The 23,654-nt window shown below is 37.8% G+C and overlaps 1 protein-coding gene across 8 annotated transcripts in view; it reads right to left on the reverse strand.

Annotated features, from left to right (window-relative positions):
* ROBO1 (roundabout guidance receptor 1) overlaps positions 1 to 23,654 on the reverse strand; it is a 797,263-nt gene that overhangs the window by 20,848 nt on the left and 752,761 nt on the right. For 6 of the 8 annotated variants that reach the window (XM_039914411.1, XM_039914413.1, XM_029082113.2 and 3 more), the window contains 7 exons: positions 18,743 to 18,940; positions 15,151 to 15,177; positions 13,148 to 13,190; positions 8,460 to 8,614; positions 5,493 to 5,828; positions 3,337 to 3,444; positions 475 to 619 (listed from right to left, as the gene is read on the reverse strand). In XM_039914411.1, the coding sequence (XP_039770345.1) occupies positions 475 to 619; positions 3,337 to 3,444; positions 5,493 to 5,828; positions 8,460 to 8,614; positions 13,148 to 13,190; positions 15,151 to 15,177; positions 18,743 to 18,940 (1,012 nt within the window). The remainder of the gene's footprint in view (positions 1 to 474; positions 620 to 3,336; positions 3,445 to 5,492; positions 5,829 to 8,459; positions 8,615 to 13,147; positions 13,191 to 15,150; positions 15,178 to 18,742; positions 18,941 to 23,654) is intronic. The other 2 variants (XM_039914415.1, XM_039914412.1) reach the window with 1 other exon arrangement.

Consider the following 23,654-nt stretch of genomic DNA (forward strand, 5'->3'; position numbering starts at 1 on the left):
GGCAATACTATGTTATTGTACGGACTGACACAGCAGGAACACAGCCAACAGGAACAAGAGGGTGACATGAGCTGCTTAAACCGCCAATGCCATAATAATTTTCTCAGTGTCAGTTCTCAATCCTGAAGTTTTACGACCTGGACAGAGGCTCATCCAACACTTACAGTGGGAGACCCCACAATCAAACAGTGCTTGGTACACAGTAAGCACTTAACAAATACCATTATTATTATATCATCAGTCTTTTCAGCCTGCTAGTCAGTGGTTAGCCTTGGGGCGTTTGTACAGATAGGAAAACATGAAATCTCAACTGGGAAACCTTTTTTAAGTCCTGCTTGAGCACAGATGTCTGCCTGGCAAACTTCTATAGTGTTGGAAGAGCAACCTGACTTCCTTTCTCCCCCTTCCCCACCAGCATAAATGACATTCCATCATGGAGGCTTGGCTACCAATCGATAGAAGTGGTTGTCTTACCTTTCGTCGACAGAAAGGCTGAAATCTTCACTGTTGCTGTGTGGAGGAGGATGCGCTGGAGGAGGTGGGAGCAGATCTGCCCAGTTCATACCAGCTTGTTTAGGTAACTTGGGGGTTCGGGCTCCTTTTTTGTGCCCTTGGCTCCCTTGAAAGGAAAGAGAAAAGGACCCATTGTATCAGTGGCCTTGATTCTGCCATTCAGAGATAAATTATTCTGTGTAAACAGTTCATTACTGATTTGCTAAATGAAGTAATCAGATGATTCTCTCCATTTATTTTAACCAGAAATATTTACAACTCGAGAAAAGACACAGCATTCCTAAGTTAAATTGCTAATATACCGCTAAAAAGCTTGGAAACATTAAATGAATCTTAAAGGAAAATTATTAAGAATGATTCTCCTATGGCAATTAATTGCATTATGGATTATCATCTAAAACAAATGAGCTGTAGACATATTTTCTGCAGTACCTTTCTATTATTTAATTGCTGGGACCTAAGATACAATATGATACAGATATGATCTATTAAAGTTTCACTGTTGCATTAAGTTCCTGAATGTATGTAATTTGTACTTGTCCACTGAAATGTTTTAGGCAGAATAAAATTACTACTTTTAGTCAGTATGGCAGGTGCAGACGAAAATAATTGCTGGAAGAACTAATATAAATACCAACAAAAGAAAGAGAAAAATGATAAAGTAGGGGGCAAATATTTCCAGCCACGTTCCTACAAAATTATGGCTTACGGCATAATGACATTGCTTTAAAAGTCTTAGCAGGTTTGAAAGACCAATTACTCAGGTACCACACTATTTTGACTTTGAATCTGACATAAGGCGTAATCAAAACTAGCTGTACATTTTCCCTGTGTTAATTTTTAATATACTCTCGGACCACAGTGTTCTTCCCTTTCTATTAATATCAGTTAATGTATATTTCAAGTTCAAACACAGTTAAGCTTCAAGATATCCCTTTGGCCCATCCTTCAGTTTTCATGTAAGGCTATATCAATCAAAAATATATTTATTGCACCTTAGTGAGCATTTGAAAGAGTCTAATAGCAGTAGTAGACAAGATTGTGTTCCCTAAGAAATGTACAACTCAGTAGGTGAGAGAGACACAACAAAGTATCACTGATAAGAGGGAAAGGAATGCACATACAGGCAAGGTGGCAGAGGGACAGGATAAGCACTCAAATGTTCGACTGGGGAGTAAGTGCAGAGGTGGCTGTTGAGGGACTACATGGTGGGGAGATTTAAAATTGAATAGGGAAGTTCTCCTGGATATATAATTTCAGAAGGATTTTGAAGAAGGGGGGGCAGTATGGCTTGGTAATAATAATTAATAATAATTATGGTATTTGTTAAGCACTTACTATGTGACAAGCACTGTTTTAAGCACTAGGGTAGGTACAAGGTAATCAGGATGTCCCACATGGGGCTCAGTCTTAATCCCCATTTTACACGAGGTAACTGAGGCACAGAGAAGTTAAGTAACTTGCCCAAAGTCAACAGCTGACAAGTGGCAGAGGGGGGATTAGAACACATGACCTCTGACTTCTTAGGCCTTGCTCTTTTGGCTAAGCCACGCTGCTTGGTGAATAAAACATGGGCCTGGGAGTCAGAAGGACCTGGATTTTAATCCCAGCTATGACAGTGATCTGCTGTGTGATCTTGGGCAGGTCACTTAACTTCTCTGTGTCTCAGGTACTTCATCTGTAAATTGGAGATTAAGACTGTGAGCCCCACATGGGACAACCTGATTCCCTTGTGCATACCCCAGCGCTTAGACCAGTGCTTGGCACATAGTAAGCACTTAACAAATACCATCCTTATTATTATTATTGGAAATTGAATGAAAAATTAATTTCCAACCCAAACAAGCATATATTACTACGACCTGGAAAGATGACACTTCTCTCAGCAAGAGTGAAAGTGACGGTGGAGTTCCTCAGTGACTGTGGAGATGGAATCCTAGTAGGATTAATTTTGTAAGCAACTCAGCAGTGTAGTAAAGAAAGCAGTATGGTGAATGCCTCTTCAGTTTATCTCCCAAGAAACTTTTCTATAAGAAGTTGATGGCCTTGGTTTTACTGGCTAAAATTTCTTCTTTTCATTTGAAAGAGTACATTTTCTCCCTTTCCAAGACAGTTTTCTTATTTTGACATCTACTTATGAGGACCTAAATTAGCTTTGACTGCGTTGTTCATTTCAGGCAGGTCAAAGAATTGGAAAAGCAGAAGGGCAGTAATGAAACTCTGGTTTTAACAGCCACTGTTCCTGACAATAACTTAATTTCCTAATGTGGACCAAATTTATGAATAATTCGACAGAGTCACTTCACTGAATCAGAATCTAAACAATGGCCTTGGAGTTACCATTGCCAAGAAGTCGGTTATTTACAAAGATATACATAAATTTGATCGCATAAACATTTTAATGAGGGACAAGAACACATTCAGTACATCACCCTCTGAATATAAACAATTCTATTCTTTCAATAAATATTTGGACCCAGGGTTCAAAATATACTCTTGCTGAAAACCTTGCATTTTCAGTTTAAATATATTTAGTACCCTGGATAAAGTGTTACATTTAAGACATTGGGAGCCAGCACAGTTATTTAGTTTGTAGTAAATCTGTGCATAAAATTGAGAGCTCAGAGTCCAAGAGATCAAAGATCTCTAATGCTGTATAATAGCCTTTTGTCAGACTCTAATTAAAATGCTTTTTCCTTTCATTAAAAAAAAGCAACCAAATTTAATTAGATGTCTGGAGAACTGACTAGATCAATTAATCCTTAATTCAGACGGTTAGAATATGCCAACATTTGGAAAAAATCGGTATATACTTGTACTCACCAGATGTACTACTGCCTCGATCTGAACTGTTGTAGGATCCCCCTGTATTCTGGTCATAGGTTTGGTTGTAAGGAATAGTTGGGGGAACGGGGTCATTTACTCTATAATCTGTAGGTGTAACAGTACAAGTAGCATTATTTTCTCTTCGTATGAACCATATCTTTTAGTTATAAAATAACTATCAATTATTTTTAGCAAATTTCCCTTTATAATAATTAAGCTTTTCAGGATAAAAAATGCAGTGGTTTGAAACAAAAACAGATAGTCATTAAATGTCTAGACCATATATAACAGACATCTCGATGGACAATGGGTTTTAATTTTCATTGCTTACATCTTTCCCCCTTAATTAAGAACATCTCCTGGGTCTGCATTCTTGTTTTAGTAGACTAAATTCATTTTGGTTGTCTTGAAATGTAAGATATCACCCACACTCTGAAATATAACAGTTTCTCTGGTACTGACCTTAAACATGAACTTTTTTTTTTCTGAGGGATGTGTGCGATTTATGCAAGGCCAGGAAGAGACAGTGTTCCTTTACTTTTGTTATGAGACAAAACAAAACTCATAATTCACTGACTTAAAGAAGACCCACTCAGCACTAAGACATTATAAATACTCATCAAAGTGCTATTTTTGATTACAAAAGACAAAACAAACTGGCCAAAGAGAAAATTCTGTTCTGAAAAAAAACAATGATACCATGGCTCATAGAGCCATATAAAGTAGCTAAGAAAGCAGTCCCCATCTGCTGCAGAGACACTTCTAATGTAAGCATGGAAAAAAAAGGCAAATGATTAATTCAACACTGGAATGTATTCAGCAATAATCTCTCAGTCTAGTTGCATTCCAGAGTCTATGTTGTAGTCTTGCATACCACGTCTGTTTACACAGAGCATAAACAATAAATCAGCGCACTGAAATATGTGTATATGTGACTGTCAGTGGACAATGCTTTAAAGTGGGGGGATGGGGAGGTCTTTCCAAAGCCCAAAGTAAAACAATATGTTTCGGAGGCATATAATACCAGCAGCAGAAGTGCGCCAAATTTGAAAGATGCTCTGCTTCCTTGGGCCTATAAGATCCATCCTAAGCTGAAAACACCATATGCATGTTTATAAAAGGAAAAAAATGCTTTAAAAAAGTGAAATCTGGTATACACAATCAATATAGAGCTCAGAACATTGAAAGTATGACTTTCTGTTGAGATATCTTGAGGACTTGGTTACATTTTTGCTCTTGAGAAGAGTAATAAATGAATTCACACTTCTATAATGAGATTTGTCCCTTTGCTGAACCCCTTTGCCAAAATTATGAATATTTATTTAGAAGATTCAAATTTAGAAGCGACCCTCTTCCTTGGGTCAAAACTTGGCAAATCAGGAGATGAAACTTGGTAGCCTGAAGGAGCAGCCAGTCATCAAATAACCTATTTCTTCTTCCTCACACACATCACATTACAGAAACAACCCCTTCAAACCTAAGAGGCATACTTTGCCGGTTGAAATTTTTCACACTAAACTCGATTTATTTTTAGCTTCAGCCTCCGCAGACTTCAGTCAGCTGGGCAAAGGAAATTTATGTTTCAGAATTGGATACTGTAGCGGGCTCGACGAATACATGATACACCAAAATGAGCTAGATCAATCCATTTCTTTCTCCAGTTCATATGTTTAATTAACTTATTTTTATAATATCATGTCTGAATGCCATTAGTTTACATGAACATCGAGAGGTAATTATCTTCTGTTCCAGAGTGGAAAAATCAAGATAGTTTATTTGAAACTTGAGATGCAATACAATAAAGACTGCCATGCATCTGCCTTATGAATAAAAGATTTTCTGTCCCAACCAATCCCTCACCTACTATTAAATTTAAATTAATCTCAAAGCCATATGAAAATATTTTTATTTAATTCTCTTTCCCCTACAGCTGCTTATTTGTTATAATAAATTCAATCTTCAAAGGCTATTGTAGTGCTAATTAACTCTTTGACACAACTAATGGGGAATTTTTAAACCTACGAAATGAGAAACCCCACAATCCTAGAGGTCTGAATTTGAGGCTAACAGGTTTAGGCCCCTGATGATAAAAGATTAAGGCGCAAGCTTGCAGGAAGAAAAAGGCCTGTGGGGGGGAAGGGGAAATGCTTTACCTTTGTTTAATTTGTTTTGCTCCATAATATTATACTGAATGGGTGCCACTTCCTGTTTTGGTTGACTAGGGGGCTTCCAGTGTTTCTCATTCGCTTCCCCACTGCCATTGTTCATGTTATTGCTGATGTTTGACTGGATGAGTTGAGTGGTGGCATAGGGAGTAGGCTGTCCTGATGGATTGACAAATCGTCCGTCCTTCAGATTTGGGCTGTTGAAGGTTTTCATCTCGTTCATTTTGTTGCTCAGGTCCACGTCACCATAAACCGATGATTCTGGAAGCATCAGGTTTGTTTGCTTGTTTTCCAGCTGATTATTATAATTTGCTATACAATCAGCTAACCGCAGGGAAAAGAAAAGAAAAATGGTCATTCTGCTCGATAAATGGTCCTTAACCACACCCCTCTCCTTTGTAAGTGGCTTCCCGAGTGCCATAACGCCGGGGTCTGAGAAGTAGAAATGGGCATATTCACTTTCTGGAAGTAACCGCCACACCAAGGGATAAGGAAAAGCAGAGAAGGATTCTAGGGGAACTTAATCATTCTATGCTTCTTCTGGATATAATTCATTCAATCATTCAATCATATTTAATGAGCGCTTACTTGTGTGCAGAGCACTGTACTAAGTGCTTGGAATGTACAATTCGGCAACAGAGACAATCCCTGCCCAACAACGAGAGTATAGATAGCACCTAAATTGAATCTCTTTTGGAACCAATTTTAACTAGATTCAAATCCTAATTATGGAAACTTGAAAAAATCTGTTGGGTTTTGGTTGGTGATGATATTTGACTGTAGTAGCTCAATCATATAAAAAACAAAAATTACTCAAACAGAATAGCCTGTGATTTCTATAGTCATAAAGAAACTTGGAACTTGATTTTGTATTTGATACTTCAATGAGCTGGCATTGATAAGGATAGGTAATGTTACCTTATCACTCTCAAGGAAATGGTTTGCATGTTTTGTCACCTATGACAACATTAAACAAATTCATTTTTATGCATATTAAATGCCCACTAAATTCATTATGTTGATTTCATGTATCCATAATGAATCACATTATGTATCCATAATAAACAATAATTAAAAGCCAAACAGTTGATCATGGCCAAGGGAAATAGGTCAAATGGAGTCCGGAAACAGGTCCAGAGTAAACATCCGAGACTTCACTGCTTTGCCAGCAGCTCTCTTGGCACCTCAGTGCTCACATCAGAGGGATAATTAAATTGTACAGCCACTTAAATAGAAGAGATGTAGCTATTGCCATAAACTAGAAAGTCCAAAAACCACTAGAGAGACCACCAATGTAGAATAACCCGAGAAACTTTCATAATGGAAATGGATATTTTAACAAATAAGGTTACACTATATGCACATTCTCCTTTTTCACAGAGGGTACCCACCTCAAAGAATGAACTTTCTTTCATCTAAATTTGAAAACAGTTGAATATTGAGCTGTATTTAGTAAATTAAAAACAATCCAGTACACTATGAGAACTGTATGGCTAAGCATTTCTTGATGAGTATGGAGCTTCAGGCAATCGAGAATTGTTATTTGTCATTTGAACTAGAAATGTTGTACAACAACCTCCTAACTTTGTTCTGGAGACTTCCATTAAATATTTGAGCTCCCAAATATGCTCAGGAATGAAAGAAGTGATCAAAAAACAACATATGTCATCACTAATCCTTATGTTCATTTCCAGTCATTAAGAAATATTACACCACATAAGGAGTTTGTTTTGAGTGTCTTTCTTTAGGATATATTTTTGTTCAATATGGAGCTGTCACAGATTGATCTATGTTATTTTCTGCTGCTCTTAACAATGTGTAATGCCTTCTTTGGATGATTTATATAATTTTTTTCTTCTTTCCTTTGCCCTTAATTGTTCATCATCTGGTACAGTATTGCCACCATTTGTTTTTCTGCTAATTCTAGTGACCTTATATCTTTTCATGCCTCGAGTACTACTTTCCATGATTTCTTTTTATTATCAATAGCTTTTTCTTTTCTTTGATTTTCTTAGTGAAACATGTTCAAGATTTACATCCTTCAATCCCATCTAGAATCTTATAAATAATCAATTTTTTAACTTCCATAAAAGACCAAATTGACTTAACAAACAGTGTTACGTTAACTAGAGATAGACAATCCAAATAAATGTATGATCAACTCCCACACAAAAGAAAAACAAATATTTTACAAAACTGATTAATCTATCCCCATTTTTGGAATTCCAGAATTCTGGCAAAAATGTCTGAGAGATAGGAGAGTGTTCTTTTTTCTTTCATTTTTGCCTTGGTTAGTGTCTATACTAAAAAAGGTTAATGTTTTAAAAATATACTTACAAATTGAGGTCAATTTTTTAATGTAATTTCTTAAGTGTTTACTATGTGTCCAACAGTGTACAAAGTACTGGGGTAGATACAAGTTAATCAGGCCAGATTCAGGTGCCTGTCCAACAGAGGACTCACAGTCTAAGTAGGTGGAAGAAAAGATGTTGAATCCCCATTTTGTAGTTGAGGAAACTGAGCCCCAAAGAAGATATGTGACTTGCCCAAGTCACACAGCTGGGATGTGGAAGAGCAGGAACTAGAACCTGGGTTCTCTGTTTCAAAATCCCATAAAATTTAGCAGCATTTAAAAAAAATTTTTACCCATAAACTCCTTGGGCTAAAATTGAGAATAGAGGTTGTTTGATTGAATTTTATCTCAAAATATTTCCTCTCTATTGTCTAGAAATGGATAAGCTTTAGCATTTTGCCATGCAAATACTCCTTTAGAAATGGCCAAAAAAGGCATAAAGGTAGGTTTTTTTTTCAGACACTACATTCCATAATGGGTTGGGGTAGAGGGTGAAGGAAGGAGAGGGACAGGCAGAGAGGAGAGAAAAAAGAAAAGAGAACTTCTTTTTTTATGTTTAATTTGACATCAACCAAATCACTATCAGGTACAAATTGACTAACCTGGCCGACTGTATGTAGTCAGATTGCTATCGCTGTTTCCGTTGCCTGCTGTGCAGCAGTTAATTGAACAGTCATTGTGATTATTGCCAGTGTTAGGCCAAGTATCTGCTAGCCATGGCTGAGTGGCAGGTTCACTGATGTTGAGAAGTCCTGGCCTAAAAGAAAGAGGAGATGGCTCTTGAATATGTGAATAACAAACTGCTTCACTCTAAGTTTACTCAAATAGACACAAAATTAAAATAATCCTAAGCATTAAACACAACTGTACACTACTACCTTTTGGCACTTTAAAACCATTTTGGGGCAAGCTCCACCCCTAAAACTCTTGTCAACAAAGAGTGTTTCGATCCTTTGATCGTATTTCGTGCTAACTTGTGAAGAATTGTAGCGATTTGGGTTTTCTGCGGGTTTTTTAAGCTGTAGAGAACAGCCAATGGATTTCCCTTATTGACGACTGGGTTCTGCAATGCCTTCCAAAACTGTGCATTCCAGAATTGCTGGATCAGTCATATTGTGAGCATTTTTTTATTTTAAAGATTAAAACCTTGTAACTCTTTCAGTTCATATTTTTGAAGGTTCATCTAATTTTTCTGTTGACTATACTGTAAACTGCCAGACAGTTCTACATAAACATAGTGAAAGCCAAATATTTAAGTCTGGGGGTAACAAAGATGACGCCCTACAAGAAATATTGGCCTTTACTTTTCCTTGGCATACCAGGTGAATAATCCTCTCTCATGGAGTCAAAAATGCAAAAAAGAATCTGCAGTTATTAACTGCATCTTTGTATCACCAGTGCCAGGGACCTAAGTCTGTGTCTAAGAATGGCATTTTTAATGTCTTTTTTCAACATATATCCTATCGGATAATTACAGTGATACACAGCTTGGTTTCAGAACAATAATAATTTGGTACGAGCCACTCTACAAAGATTTTCTTTGTAGTTTCATTTTTCTTGTTCATCTGAAAAAAATATATTCTACTTTTACCTTATGGACATCGACCTGCCATTCAACTTCCCTAGATTTACACTTTTCCTCACATATTATTAGAAACACACCACCAGAAAAATGTCATTTTATGGCAGATGGTTTCAAATTGAAATGGTTCTACTTGAAAGTTGGGAAGATACTGTTCATAGCACTAGTTTGGGGATGATACTGAATTTTCTTAATGCCCTTGAAAAATGAAAGAATGGAAATTAACCGTGAAATGCAGGGTAAGGCATTTTTTCCAACTGCTCTGCAAGAAATGGATAATTGTATGAATTTCTACTCAGAATGTCGTAAATGATGGGATGTGTTTAAAGGAGGATGCAGTGTATATATAAGAGATTTGAAATGGATTTCTGGGAAATCAAACAGAAACTCCTTACCATCAGCTTTAAAGTAATCAATCGCCTTGCCCTTCCTGATGGTGAGTTTTGTAAGCTCCCTGTGGGCAGGGAATGTGTCTACCAACTCTGTTATATTGTATTCTCCCAAGTGCTTAGTAATAATAATGTTGGCATTTGTTAAGCGCTTACTATGTGCCGAGCACTGTTCTAAGCGGTGGGGGGAGATACAGGGTAATCAGGTTGCCGCACGTGAGGCTCACAGTCTTCATCCCCATTTTACAGATGAGGTAACTGAGGCACAGAGAAGTGAAATGACTTGCCCACAGTCACAGAGCTGCCAAGTGGCAGATCCGGAAGTCGAACCCATGACCTCTGACTCCCAAGCCCAGGCTCTTGCCACTGAGCCATGCTAGTACAGTCTCTGCACACATTAAGCACTAAGTAAAAGTAATTGACTGACTGGAAGTCTCAGCGTAATGATGTTTGAGAGTAGAGATGAATTAAACTTTGCTCCAGCTACTTAGTCTGAATAAACAATTATAATTTTATTCATATTATGTGTGTACATATATACATACATACTTGTATATAGACACAGATGTCATAGAGTGTGTGTGTTTGGCATGTGGAACAAATTGATTGCTCCTTGTTGGTTTGTGGAATAAAGTATCAGCTCCCTGAGGGGACACATCTCTCAACACCTTTTAAGCTTCCAACAGGAACCCATTTCTGTCTGCATCAGCTACAAGTTCTTACTTATTGGCTTCATGGCTCTTCCTCACATTTTGTGAGACATGCGTTTTGTCTAATCTGATTATTTATCTACTCCCGTACTTAGCATAGTGTCTCTTATCTAGTAATCACATCACAGATACCATAATCATTATGATTTTTTTATCTCAACTCTCTTCATCAACTACTCACATACTTTACTCCTCCATCAACAGCTTCTAACTACCTTCACAACAACACTAAAATCCTGCCTTTCCTCTCCATCCAAACTGCTACTACATTAATACAATCAGTCATTCTAGACCACCTAGATTACTGCATCAGCCAACTGTCTGACTTCCCAACCTCCAATCTCTCTCCACTCCAGTTCATGCTTTACTCCATTTCCTGGATCATCTGTCTACAGAAACATTCTGGACATGTCACCCCTCAACTCCTCAGAAATCTCCAGTGGTTGCCTATCCACCTCTGTATTAAACTAAAACTCCTCACCATTGGCTATAAAGCATTCCTTTACCTCGCCCCCTCCTACTTCACTTCACTTCTCTTTTACAACCCAGATCACACATTTGACTCCTTTGGTGCTAACCTTCTCACCTTGCCTTCATCTCGTTTGTCCTGCAGCTGATCCCTGGGCCACATCCTACCTCTGTCCTGGAATGCCCTTCCTCCTCAAATTGGCCAGAAAATTACTCTCCCCCACTTCAAAGCCTTACTGAAGGCACATCTCCTCCAAGAGGCCTTCCCAGACTAAGTCCCACTTTTCCTTATCTCCCATTCCTTTCTGCATCACCTTGACTTGCTCCCTTTGCTCTTTCCCCTCTCCCTGCCCCACATATATATCTGTAATTTTATTAATTTATACTGATGTCTGTATACTTGTTTAGATGTCTGTCTCCCCTCACTCTAGACTGTGAATTCATTTTGGGCAGGAATTGTCTCTCCTTTATTGCTGTTTTGTACTTTTCCAAGCACTGAGTACAGTGCTCTGCACAAAGTAAGCACTCAATAAACACAACTGAATGAATTCTTGACTTTCTTGACTCCAACACCATGTGCCTACATAGTACATCCAGTCCAGCACTCTCTTCGTCTTGAAATTCACCAGGCCATAGCTCTCCCCATCTTCAAAGTCTTTCTGAAATTCTTTCTCCAAGAAGCGTTCCCCAATTAGTTCTAACCCAACAACACATATGTAATTTGCATATTCAATTATTCTGGCCTTGCATATTTCCACTACTTCCTATCATATCCTTTTCCTTCTGCTCTCTGTATTTGTAAATAGGGTATGACTTATCTCCCTCATTAGACCGCCAGCCCTATAAGGGCTTCTTAACTCTTCCTTTTGGGGTCTCTCCTTAGACCTTAGTAATAATTATAATAATAATTATGGTATTTGTTAAGCGCTTACTATGTGCCAAGCAGTTGTAAGCACTGCGGTAGTTACAAGATAACCAGGTTGCCCCACATGGGGCTCCCATTTTACAGGTGAGCTAACTGAGGCACAGAGAAGTGAAGTGACTTGCCCAAGGTCATACAGCAGATCCAGATTAGAACCCATGTTCTCTGATTCCCAAGTCCATACTCTTGCCACTAGGCCATGCTGTTGAATGATGACAATAGCTGACATGATCCTAGAGCTTCTCCATGTGAACCCCCTCAGCTCCCAGCCCTATACATGGGGTGGAAGTGAATGTGGACATGTGGGAGGAGAACAAAGGAAAGTAGATGTTATCACCAGTGCTATGGTGAAAGAACAATGGGACAGAAGTGCTAAATGGCTTTAATATGGTGGACTACATTACAATGCTAAAATGATTTTTAGATTGCTTTTGAACTTGGGCTAGGGTGGAAGTTATTTATAGCGCTTTACTGAAAACTAATGCTTATCTGGGAAAAAAACCAAAAACAACCCCATTTTATTTGAGGAATTAAGGCTCATGTGAAGCCTGCTTCTTTCGATCCTGGTTTGTAATCTAGTCTACTAATCACAATAGAGCCTGTTTAACTCAGCTACATGTAGATGTTTAGAAGAAAAAGCCCTTGAATAAATAAGCTAGATTCTTTTTTTCTTTAGCAAAACACCTTTGCAAGTGATGACTGGAGCTGTTCTGCATTCACAGCAAGACAAAAACAACATCAATTTATGAGCTACTGCTGTGTTCAGCAAGTTTTCCAATGAACATTTTTTTCTTTTGTAGTATCTGTGAACCAGCTATATTTCTTAATCTTCATAAATGCCACAACTTAATTACTTTAACTCCTTTAATCATCTGCTAAATCAGCAAGTCTTTTTTTTTTGGAAAGTTAAAGTGCTCCCTCTGGTGTTCCTTTTCTGAAATGCAGCCTTTCTAATGACAAAAAGCAACTATTCTGAAAAGAGCGTCCATTCATTTGAGCAATGAAAAAAGAATGTAGTTCTCAAAATGTGAAAATGCAATATTTTCTGGATAAGCATATGAAACAGTGCAACTGCCAACAAAATACTTATTCCAGATTTTTCTTTCTAGGACATATCTGTGTCCCCCTATAGAGTCAATGGGACAAAGTTCCTGTTTCTCTTTGAATATGATTGTTTGCATCCACCCCTTTGGGACCTGCAAATAAGCCACATAGTTACCTGCCTCCGCTGCTCACAGCTTCTCCTCCTCGCTGGTAAGTTACTAGAAGAGTTAAAAGAAAAAGCACCATTGACAGTAGCCATTTCAGACACACTTTTTTAACAACACATTTATTATTAGCTTTTAAATGCAGGATTGATCATTTTCAAACATAGAGTATATGGAAACTTTTTGCCATTCAGGATATAGATTTCCAGATTTATCAGCATCACATTTAAAATAGCTCTACCATCCCTAAATATTTCCGTTTCTGAAGAACACTGTACAATCATTACATTTCGGCAAACTGCTCGAACAAGCTGAGACCATGCAAGTAAATTTTCAAGATATTTCAGGGGCTCTCACTATGACATTAGCCTTGGTTGTACAGATATTGAAGGAAAATGCATATATATGAAGTTGAAATATCTGCAGAGTAGAAACTAATCCTTTTTTCCTCCAGGAGGAATGCAAGGAAAAACAGTCAACTTATTCTCCGTTAAAGGGAATGTGAAAAGCACACAGTAAGTTTCCAAGCAATGTTAAAAGTAATGTAGAAGAGCCAACAAATCACCCACTTCCTCATTCTTCCTCCACTCAACCAAATCCAGTGTCCTTAACCAGTATTAATGAGGAATCTTACCCCTAATAACCACCTTTCACCTGTACTAGCGCTGTTGGCCTAGACCTGAAAGCCAGCAACTTCAGGATCTTTGTTACAGAGAAGCATTGGCAGCAGAAGACTGTGAGTAGGCCTGAATTATCTGGATAATTTGCTTATATACACATAGCCAAAGGCCAAGCGAACCCTAACAAAATGTACAGTAGCCAAAACAAACAAACATAAAAAAACCTTTTGCTACAGTTACTCTGAAAAGTGAGGTTTCAAATGATCTATTTTCTGCACCAGGTAAATAAATGATTCAATTCTGCACTTCAATTTGCTAGTGTGAACCTGACCTAAAATACCCACTTCCCATTTACACCCACCACCCCCACCGCACCCCAGCTTCCCCATATTTAATATCTGAGGATACTCCCATAGTTGACACACACTTTAATAAACTTTGAAAACAAACTTTGAAAAGCTAATGAGGCTTCTTACTGCTGGTTGGGACCAACATACATGTTTCCAATCACTATATAGAACCTAAATTGTATACAGTCATTTTCATGAAGGCACCACAGCAAAAAGTTAGTTTTAAGGAGACCCAAGTGAATGGGTAACTAGAAACTTTCTTCTTTTCTTTGAGGTTTGCACATAGCTAGGCAAGGAGTTAAGAAGATTAGCACCCTGAGATTGCTGATGGATTCAACAGCTATGCATTGCCTCACTAAGAATGCCTTTTAAAAAAAAGCAGCCAAATTCTGCTCCTTAGAAAGACTCCAAACTGGGAGTCTGCAAGGGAGAGATAAGTGCTCCTAGTGATTACAATAAAAGGATTAAAAACTCAGGAGTTACTGCTGCAGGTGAGTCTCTCACTGGAGGTAGAGGTACCAGTGAAAAAGGAGGGGTGGAACCAAAGAAAATGAATGGAACAGAACATGACGATTCTGAATTTAAGAAAATGGAAAGTTTTCTTTTTCTCTTTTACAGGTTTCTTCCTTTTTTAAAGTTGAATTTCATAACAGAATATTTCAAGTAGGAAAGATTCATCCTTTAAAAAATAATGTAAGTTTATGGTTCAGGGAAAGAATGCAGAATTGAGTCATCCAAAATAATTAGCATGTTAAATCACATTTAAATAGCTCATGGAACACATGCAAACAGACAGTGAAGATGCAGTGTGGAGGTTACAAATTGGTCTGTAAATTTTTTTTTTTTAAATCTTGCTCTCAAGTATACTAATAACAATAATATCTGCCACTAGAAAACAAAGAAGTCTTTCCCACCCACCCCGAAAAGCTTAGGTTGTTATATTAGAAAAAACAAAAACAAAAGCAAAAGACCCCCCAAAATATAATAGTATGACACATGCCAAACTAATAAAGGAGAACGGGGTAGGGAAGTGCAAATATATACCTGTTGGTGTGAAGGTAAAAGACGGGACTGAAAAATCAAAACAAAATATAAACCAGTTATTAAGTCAGAGAGAAAGGGAACATATCACATTAGTATAAATCAAGCAGACAGCTGAACATAAAACAAATGTAAATGACTAACCCAGTTGCCCAGATCTATGAATTAGACCAAAATTCTGGTTTGAAAAAAGAAGCCTGTCCCTACATGTACCATTTGGGAACTCTGTCATTCTCATAGGCTCGGGGGGGGGGGGGGGGGGGGGGGAGGCGGGGAGACCAGGGTTAGCCTGTGAATGACCCTCCATTTAGTAGCAGATATTTTGCTCGTGGCCTTAGTACAAACATGTATCCCACACTATTAATCATTTCAAAACACTGGATGATGGATTCTTAAACAAGTATTATCAAGGTCTTACTTGAAAGTTATCTACAGATCAGTAAGTAAATGCTCATTAAATTGGACTAATAGGGGCACTTAAGCATGTGGAATAAAAAATAGCATTCTTTTAAAGGACCAGAGAGAACTATAAAACTGAAATGTTCCTCAGTAGGAAACTCCACCAAGAAAATGCCTGACACCTCATTTCACAAATCGGGCAAGGATAGAATTACAGTTGTTTATTTTGTCATTGTAGAAAACTCAGACAGACAAAATTAGAGATTTTTGAACTTCATTTTCTGGGCTTTAATGTACAGTAACAAGAGACCTCCGGATATACTTTTCAGCCTTAAGAAAATCCCACACAAGGTAGTCTACCGATGGTACAATAATGTCTCTTTGAAAACCTTAACTCAGTGCGGTTATAAATCTTAATCTAATCAATAATGCCTGAAATTGAACTGCAGACCTCAAAAGCAACAGCTCTGCCTCCCCCACCATCCCTATCATCTCACTCCCTCTGCACATTGCAAGATATTACAGCAATTTCTGAATCATTTCACAGTGGGAGGAGATGGACTTATTTTTCAAGCCCTTCTAATTGATTTGAAGTAAAAACCCGCAGAGCAAGGGAGAGGCTATAGGAACTGATTTATGATTGAGGTTCAGATTAAAAACCTGACACCCGGGAAAGAGGATCCCGGTTTTCTATTTTACATAGAAAAACACTAACTCTGTATTTTCCATTTCACTCAGTCCTAATGTCTCCTGCAAATTTATTTTGGTACTGAGGCCCTCGAGGTGCAAAAAAAGTATCATGGGAAGCACACTCCATGTCTATCACTTTTTACCAAGCCACATTATTTCTAAACATACTACAGCAAAACAGAAACAAAAGCCTCAATGCTATTTTCTCATTTCATCCTCTGGCCTTGATTCACAGCACAACAGCCTCAATCTCAGGAATTCTATTGTGTTGTTCCTTCATCCAGGCCTTTTCACATAGTCAATGTAATTTGGCTACATTCAAATAGACAGTGCTGGTCTTCATAACTAAGGAAGTACATTTAAAGCTACAACTAGTCAAGCAAGGATGAAATGTTTCACCATTAATTTGCAATCACAAGGACACAAGGAAAAATATGAAAGGTCCTCGTCATTATGTCTTCCCTGCTAAGTCTACTTTGAGGAATGAAGGAACAGATGAAAAGAGGTCAGACTAAATGAAATCTTAACAGCCAGCACACCAAAGAACAACTTAATTCTCAGAGCCTCCATTAATAAAGGGTCGGTGTGCCCTGTGGTGCTATTGCAATCTATGTGTGTATACGTGCATGGATACTGAAGGATTTTAACAGATGTCAAGCCTGGAGCGAATTGGGAAATATTGTTAATAATGTTCACTATTTCTTGCATTCACACTATTGACTCGATACCTCACAGACTGATGGGATTTTGTTTTTATTTCCCATTCTTTTGTCTTGAAAATCCACTCAATTTGCCTAAGCAAAAATGATGACTTCTCTTTTCTGCACCCCAAAATGCACAATATCATTTTAAGGACCGGACGGTAACTTGGAATTTATGCATCATATGCTTCCCAAGTCGTTGGGTAAGAAGCAGAATCAAATGCTAATAGAATTACATTTGTATTTATGTCCTATATTTCTGCTTAAAAACAAAAGAGAGGTGAGAGGACATCAATGTTAGTTTAACAGGGTGTGTAGGAAGGAAGGCTCAGGCATTTGCCAGCATGCTTAAAGCATATTAGTAAAAGAACAAGGAGAGAATTGGTCATTCCGGGAAGGAGGAAGGGGAAAATTGATTTTACTTCACCTCTTCAAATTTCCAGAGAATTCTAAAAGTTTGTTTTAATCCTTTCTAGTAGCTCACGCAACATGATTCATAAGAGAACCAAACAAACCCAAAATGACAGCAGTAGTAAATACTTTGCTTGGATGATGGGAAAAAAATGCCAAGTACATACCGTAGCTCCCAAGGTAATTGGTTCCTTACATAAACCAGCTAAAAAGACATGAAAACTAACCAAATTGGTACCTTCCCTTTCTTTATATAAAAAAGGAAAAAGAAACACTCAACAAGGCAATATGTCTCAACCAAATTTCTTGATAATGTCTGCAACGGTAGGTCAATGGGATCAAGAAAATAAGATTTTGCAAATCTGGATGGTGGGCTGGGGCTCTCTCTCAGTTCAACAAAGATGGTGAAGTCAGGATTAGGAATGAACGCAGAGCTTCAGCCTCACAGAATGTCAATCAGTCGCTTTCGACAGTATTTCAATATCCTTGGGGGAAGAATGCTTGTGTGGAAAAGGTATTTACTCGTAAAAAAACCTGCCAGCACTTTTAATTTCATTCAATAAGACTGTGAATGATGCAAAGCTAACATATGTTTTCTTCAGAATAGGCAATCAGCATTTGGAAATGATAATCTCAGCAAATAAAAATCAAATACATATGCACTATTATAACCAAAAGGTATTCTATGCTAAATAGGGGCAAATTTGATAGTCTTTAATCCCAGTTCTCATAAAAACATTAGGATTCAAAAATGATCAAGCCCAACATTACTTAGAATGTGAGCACCTTGTGGGACAGGCGCTGTGATTATTTATATTATTGTATCTACTCCAGTGCTTAGAAACAAGCTTGACACAAAGAAAGCACTTAAATACAATAACAACAACAACCTTTCAAGGATACTGTAACAATACTCTGGGAAATCAGGTCCAATTTAAGCATCATTAAAGTTTATATGTAGGTGAATACACTGGCAAAATATATGTACAGGTCTGAAATTTAAAAACACTGAAATGAGATAATTGTGGTACTTGTTAAATACTTACTAAATGCCAAGTACTGTATGAAGCGCTGGAGTAGATAAAAGATCATCAAGACCCACATGGGACTCACAATCTAAGTAAGAGGGAGAACAGGTACTGAACCCCCATTTTGCAAATGAGGGAACTGAAGCACAGCGAAGCAAAATGACTGCCCAAGGTCACATAGCAGATAAGTGGCAGAGCCAGGATTAGATACCAGGTTCTATGACTCCCAGACCCATTCTCTTTCCACTAGGCCACGCAGGTTCTCTAATGTGAGCTATAATAAATACAATCAATCAATCCCCAATACCAACACTTACGTGAGACCATTTAAGAACTGTCTGTTCCAGATTAGGAAACTGAAAATACCTTTCCGGATCCCGGCATAAGTACTGGTCAGTCCATTTCGCTTTTTCCGGTGGCGATACAGCCAGATGCTGAAGACCATAAGGATAATCCAACAGGCTGCACCAATGCCAGCTATAAAGGCTGGCTGCTTCACGACATCTGAAATCTGCTGAGCAAGGCTAACTTGGTCTTCCGGTGAAACTGGGTTCCCATGGGAATCTAAAAAAATTCATCTTCTTGTTAATTAAGCTTTGAGAATCAACATGTTCAAAATGCATCAGAATGAATAAAAATTTTCTGCAATCTGTCAAGTGGCTCTCCCTGTTACGGTTTGTGAAGCAAAGCCAACAGAACCATTCTATCTGAGATAAATGTAAACACATAATCCCCATAACCCTTGCATAGCCACATCAGCAATATTCAAATGATTTAAAGTCCTGAAATATATGTGGAAAATAGTTTTTCTCCAATCTTTTCAAACCCCTCTCTTGATGCCAAAAGTCTTGAGAGTGAACCTAAGAGAGCATTAAGAAGGCAAGACAAACTTATCTTCAAAAAGTAATGGCTGAAACAGAAAATTAAAAAATAGAATTAGGGACAAATTTTGAATTGAACCTGGTGTAAGGTCCATAGTCTGAGTGTTTTTCTTCCCCCTGGGTTCCATCAGACTGGTAAAAAAAACCGACAGACCATAAAGGGAAAAGAAATATAGATGTTACCAATGGACAAGGAGCGCTCATTTGTAAAGATGATACAGAACTAGCTGTAAGAGCTGTGGAATACCTTAATATCATGTTGCATTAAAAAATATAGTCGAAAGGCCAACTTTTTTTCCTGAATCTATTCAGACCAGAAAAACAGAACAAAAGGAATGCAAGCCTCTTTAAAGCTCTTTTTTCAAATGGAAGCATTACATCCTCAAGCATATTCATTTTTTATAAAGTGCATATCTTTTATCCTTTGCACTCAGTTCAGCTCACACATGGCATGCCCAAAAGGACCTCTCAGGAATACTGTTGCAGCTGCATCACCTACCAACCAGCATCTTCATTTGGCACTAAATGGCATTAGTATCGAGGGTGGTCACTGGGCAGAAAATTCCCATTTGTGTGCTGCAGTTTTATTAATTTTGACATAATCAAATGGCAGTTCTCCCCTGCAACATCTGGTGAAAGATGAAGCTGGGCCTTTGCCCAATTTATTGATATTGGTATTTTTAGATAAGAACAACTGCATGTTAACAGAATTGGATTGACTCGATTGAGTTAATTATACAACCTGCTTCACAGGCAAAACTTAGTTCTCTTCCAAATTAAGCAAAAAAAAAAAAAAATCAGTAGTCCTAACTGGTACATCTGGTTGGAGAAGGAAATATATTTTTAAATTAATGTTCTCCAAGTTTCCTTTTTTTCCTCCAAGATGCAGTTTTCTCATTCCGACAATTACCATATATAGAGGAGAAATATGCAAGCCACAGTCTAGGAAAACATTTATTTTAAGAAAATGATGGCTTTTTTGTTGTGAAACGGTTAAATTGCGACTAGTTGTCATTTGCTTTGTCTTGGAAGGGAATTCCAGATTTAATTATATGGCAGGTCAAGGCTAAATACTGACTTTCACAAGCGATAACCCGCATTCAACTATTTGTTGACTGAAAGTTTTATTTCATGTTCCAGACTCTTTTATCTTCAGTTTTCCTAAGAGCACTTCGTACTCTGAAAGTTAATGAAGCAAAACTATTCTTTTCTCCTTTATACACTCTTTGTATCTGCTAGGTTTATAGATTTCATGGCTATTTGTGCAAGGTTAAGTTGGGTTGCTTTAGATTTTATGGAAACGGCTGAGTGAGGTTCCACACAAGTGGCCAGATGGGCTTAACAGTATAAAGTGCTGTGTGACTAATGAATTAAAACTGCCACTCTAGATCTCATCCTTTGTCTCACTGCAGCTGAGACTGTATTAAGATATGGAAGACCAGCACACATTTATACATTTCAAGATAAATGTTTTTTCCCTTTAAAGCCCTGTGATTTAAATTTTAAATCAAGGACATTTTAAATAGCATTTTCCTCAACCTGTTCTCCAAAAAATATCCTGAGAAACATTGCTCCTGAAAACACTTCCATATTATAAAAAAGGTATAAATGCAGTATACCAGACACAATGCAAGGTGGTGACAGATGAAGCCTTAAAACAGTAAGTATGTTCTATAGTGAGAACTTGATAAGCAAGAAAAAAGGCACTATTCTAATAAATGGCCACATTGTTTAACTCAGGATATAATGAAAACTTGCTATTTAAAATAAGAGCATTTTTGCCACTTTAAGAACTCCCAATGGTATTGTGGTTTTTATCTGTAACATGAAAATCACATCTTCTTAAAATGAGAAACATATTTGTACTAATTATGATGATGATATTTATCTATCAACACATATATTGTGAACACCAATAGAAACTATTTATGCTTGAAAACGCACATTTTTTCCCCTTTTTTGAACTGACTTTCCTACTCATTCCCATATTAAAATTCCATATCCAATCTGCAGCAGAGACTTTGGAAAACATCTGCAAAGAGCCTGATTGACAAGGAGAAATAACAAGAAAAATCCATCCAATACTCAAAACGTGACCTGCTTTCTAGACATGTATGTGTCTACTGATCACGGTGTCTCCCTGACTTTATCTTCGTTAAGGAGAATCTTAGATTCCAAGCTGGTTCTGTGGCTGAAGGCTAATAGTATTTTAAGGGGATCAAAGAATTGTCTTCTAGTCTTAAAGTAATAACAATCAATCAATTAATGGCATTTTTTCAGTGCTTACTATGACCACAGCACTGTGCTAAGCATTTGGAAGAGTACAACACAACAGAATTAGCAGACTCATTCCCTGCCCATAATGACCATACAGTCTCTACTGGAGTCCCATTCCAGGGGCCTTGCCTTTTTCCCCTAAGGATGCAACCCCAACTCTGGTTCTTCTTGTCAACTTGGCCTGTCTCCTTTTCATCACTTGGCCCTCTTGAGGTGACCTCTCCCTTTAGGACAAGATTTGGTTTCCTAGCTCCACTCTCCAGACTGGCCTAATCCCTTACAACCCAAGGTTTAGAGTGTTGCAAGACTGCTAGGGGTAGGAGGGAAATAGAAAGGATGTTGTATTATTATCATTGTGTACTATCATCCCCTAGACTTTAAGCTCCTAGTGGGCAGGGAACATGTCTACCAACTCTGTTATACTGTTCTCTCCCAAGCGCTTGGTATAGTGCTCTGCACATAGTAAGTGCTCAAGAAATAAGACTGATTGATTGATAATATTGTCACACCTGAGACTGCTGTAAAACTCTCGCCTATTTCACTCTAACACCTTCTCAACACTTATCAGATGTTGAAGACTCCATCAAGACATTCATACGTATCCTCCCTAATGTGCAGAATGGTGTTTTCCTCATTTTACAAACTTAATATGTGTTCACTTACTATTGGCATACATCTCCCCAGTGAACAAGGCCATTTCTGATGAGGTTGTGGCAGCTCTGACAGCTTTTCTTTAGTGGAAATTTATATTTAAACTATTCTAAGTGCCCCAATTTCAGGCAATGTCCACAAATCTTTCAAGCACACTACAAAAAAGTCGAGTCAAAATTTTATGCTATATGATTTGCCTTTAATGGAAGCATTTAAAAATTTTCAATAACTCTTTATATGATTGAGTTACTATAAACTCCACTATTTCTACTTTTATCAAGCTGTAATAATGCCTGGAGAACTAAGTATGCTTTATAAATGGAAGGCATTGGAAAATCAAATTCATACGTAAGTAAGCCATGAGGTTCCCAGTCAGAGAATTAATTCCAAAAAGGTAGGATTGTATTAAATCAGAAACAACTTCAAAGTAAAAGATGAAACCTCCCTCCATCTAAGCCAAAGAGGTGATCTCGAGATCGGTTTGTCAAAAAAGTGGATACGATATAGAGGACTACCTGTTAATTGTCCCTAGCCTCTCATAATTTTTCTTATTATGAGAGAAAAGCAACACTGTGTGCATTCAAAGCCGATAAAACACTGGAGTGTATCCAAGGTGAAGCAGTCCTGGGGTGCCTTATCTCCACTTCCTACTTTGTATGACTGATTTATCCCCAAGTCCCAAGAACCAGGGCTTTGTGCATTGGCATGGACAGTGTTAGTGGGGTTGGCATTATCTGCATGTAGGAGATGCACAGGTCTGGCGACATCTGCACTGGCAACTCCAATGCAAATTTTGAACCTTCAACCTCCAGTGGCTGATAATAAGATTGACAGCTGAGTCTGACGTGTGAATCACCTTTAAGCCCCTCAGTGGAGACAACTACCAATTCGTTACATATGAAGCCGCTAACTAGGTTCCAAAGGGATAATCACTTTCAATCTCCATTGACCTGGAGCAAATCCAAAAGCATAATCTAGATGTGTGAGATGACATGTGCCATTAATGGTCTAGGAAGCTATCTGTTCTAGAAGGGGTTTCATTTTTAAAAAGCCTCTAACCTCATAAATCTCTGCCACGTATTCTTGGATACCCATTTTTCACCATTATTACCTCTTAATTTTATTAAGTTCTTTATGTCTGCTTCAATAAAATTTATTTTGGCTCATGGTTTTGGAAGCTGGATTTTACAAAGAGTTGGATAATTTAATCACTAATAACCACAATTACATTTACACATGCTAAATTAAGGGTAATCAAATCCCATGATTCAGGCTGAAAATTGGTTGTGGCAGAAGTCAGGAAGAAGCATTCTGGACAAAATACATTTTGTTTTCAGATTGTACAGGTAAGTGTGGTCGAGGGGAAGGCTTCTATTTAAAATAGTCAGTGTTGGCTACTGCCAGATTTCCAGTTAACAATGATTCTATATCTCTCTCAAATGTGTTGCAGAGAACTGAAATGCAGTGGC

The sequence above is a fragment of the Ornithorhynchus anatinus genome, chromosome 17, assembly GCF_004115215.2.
Source record: "Ornithorhynchus anatinus isolate Pmale09 chromosome 17, mOrnAna1.pri.v4, whole genome shotgun sequence".
NCBI lineage: Eukaryota > Metazoa > Chordata > Mammalia > Monotremata > Ornithorhynchidae > Ornithorhynchus > Ornithorhynchus anatinus.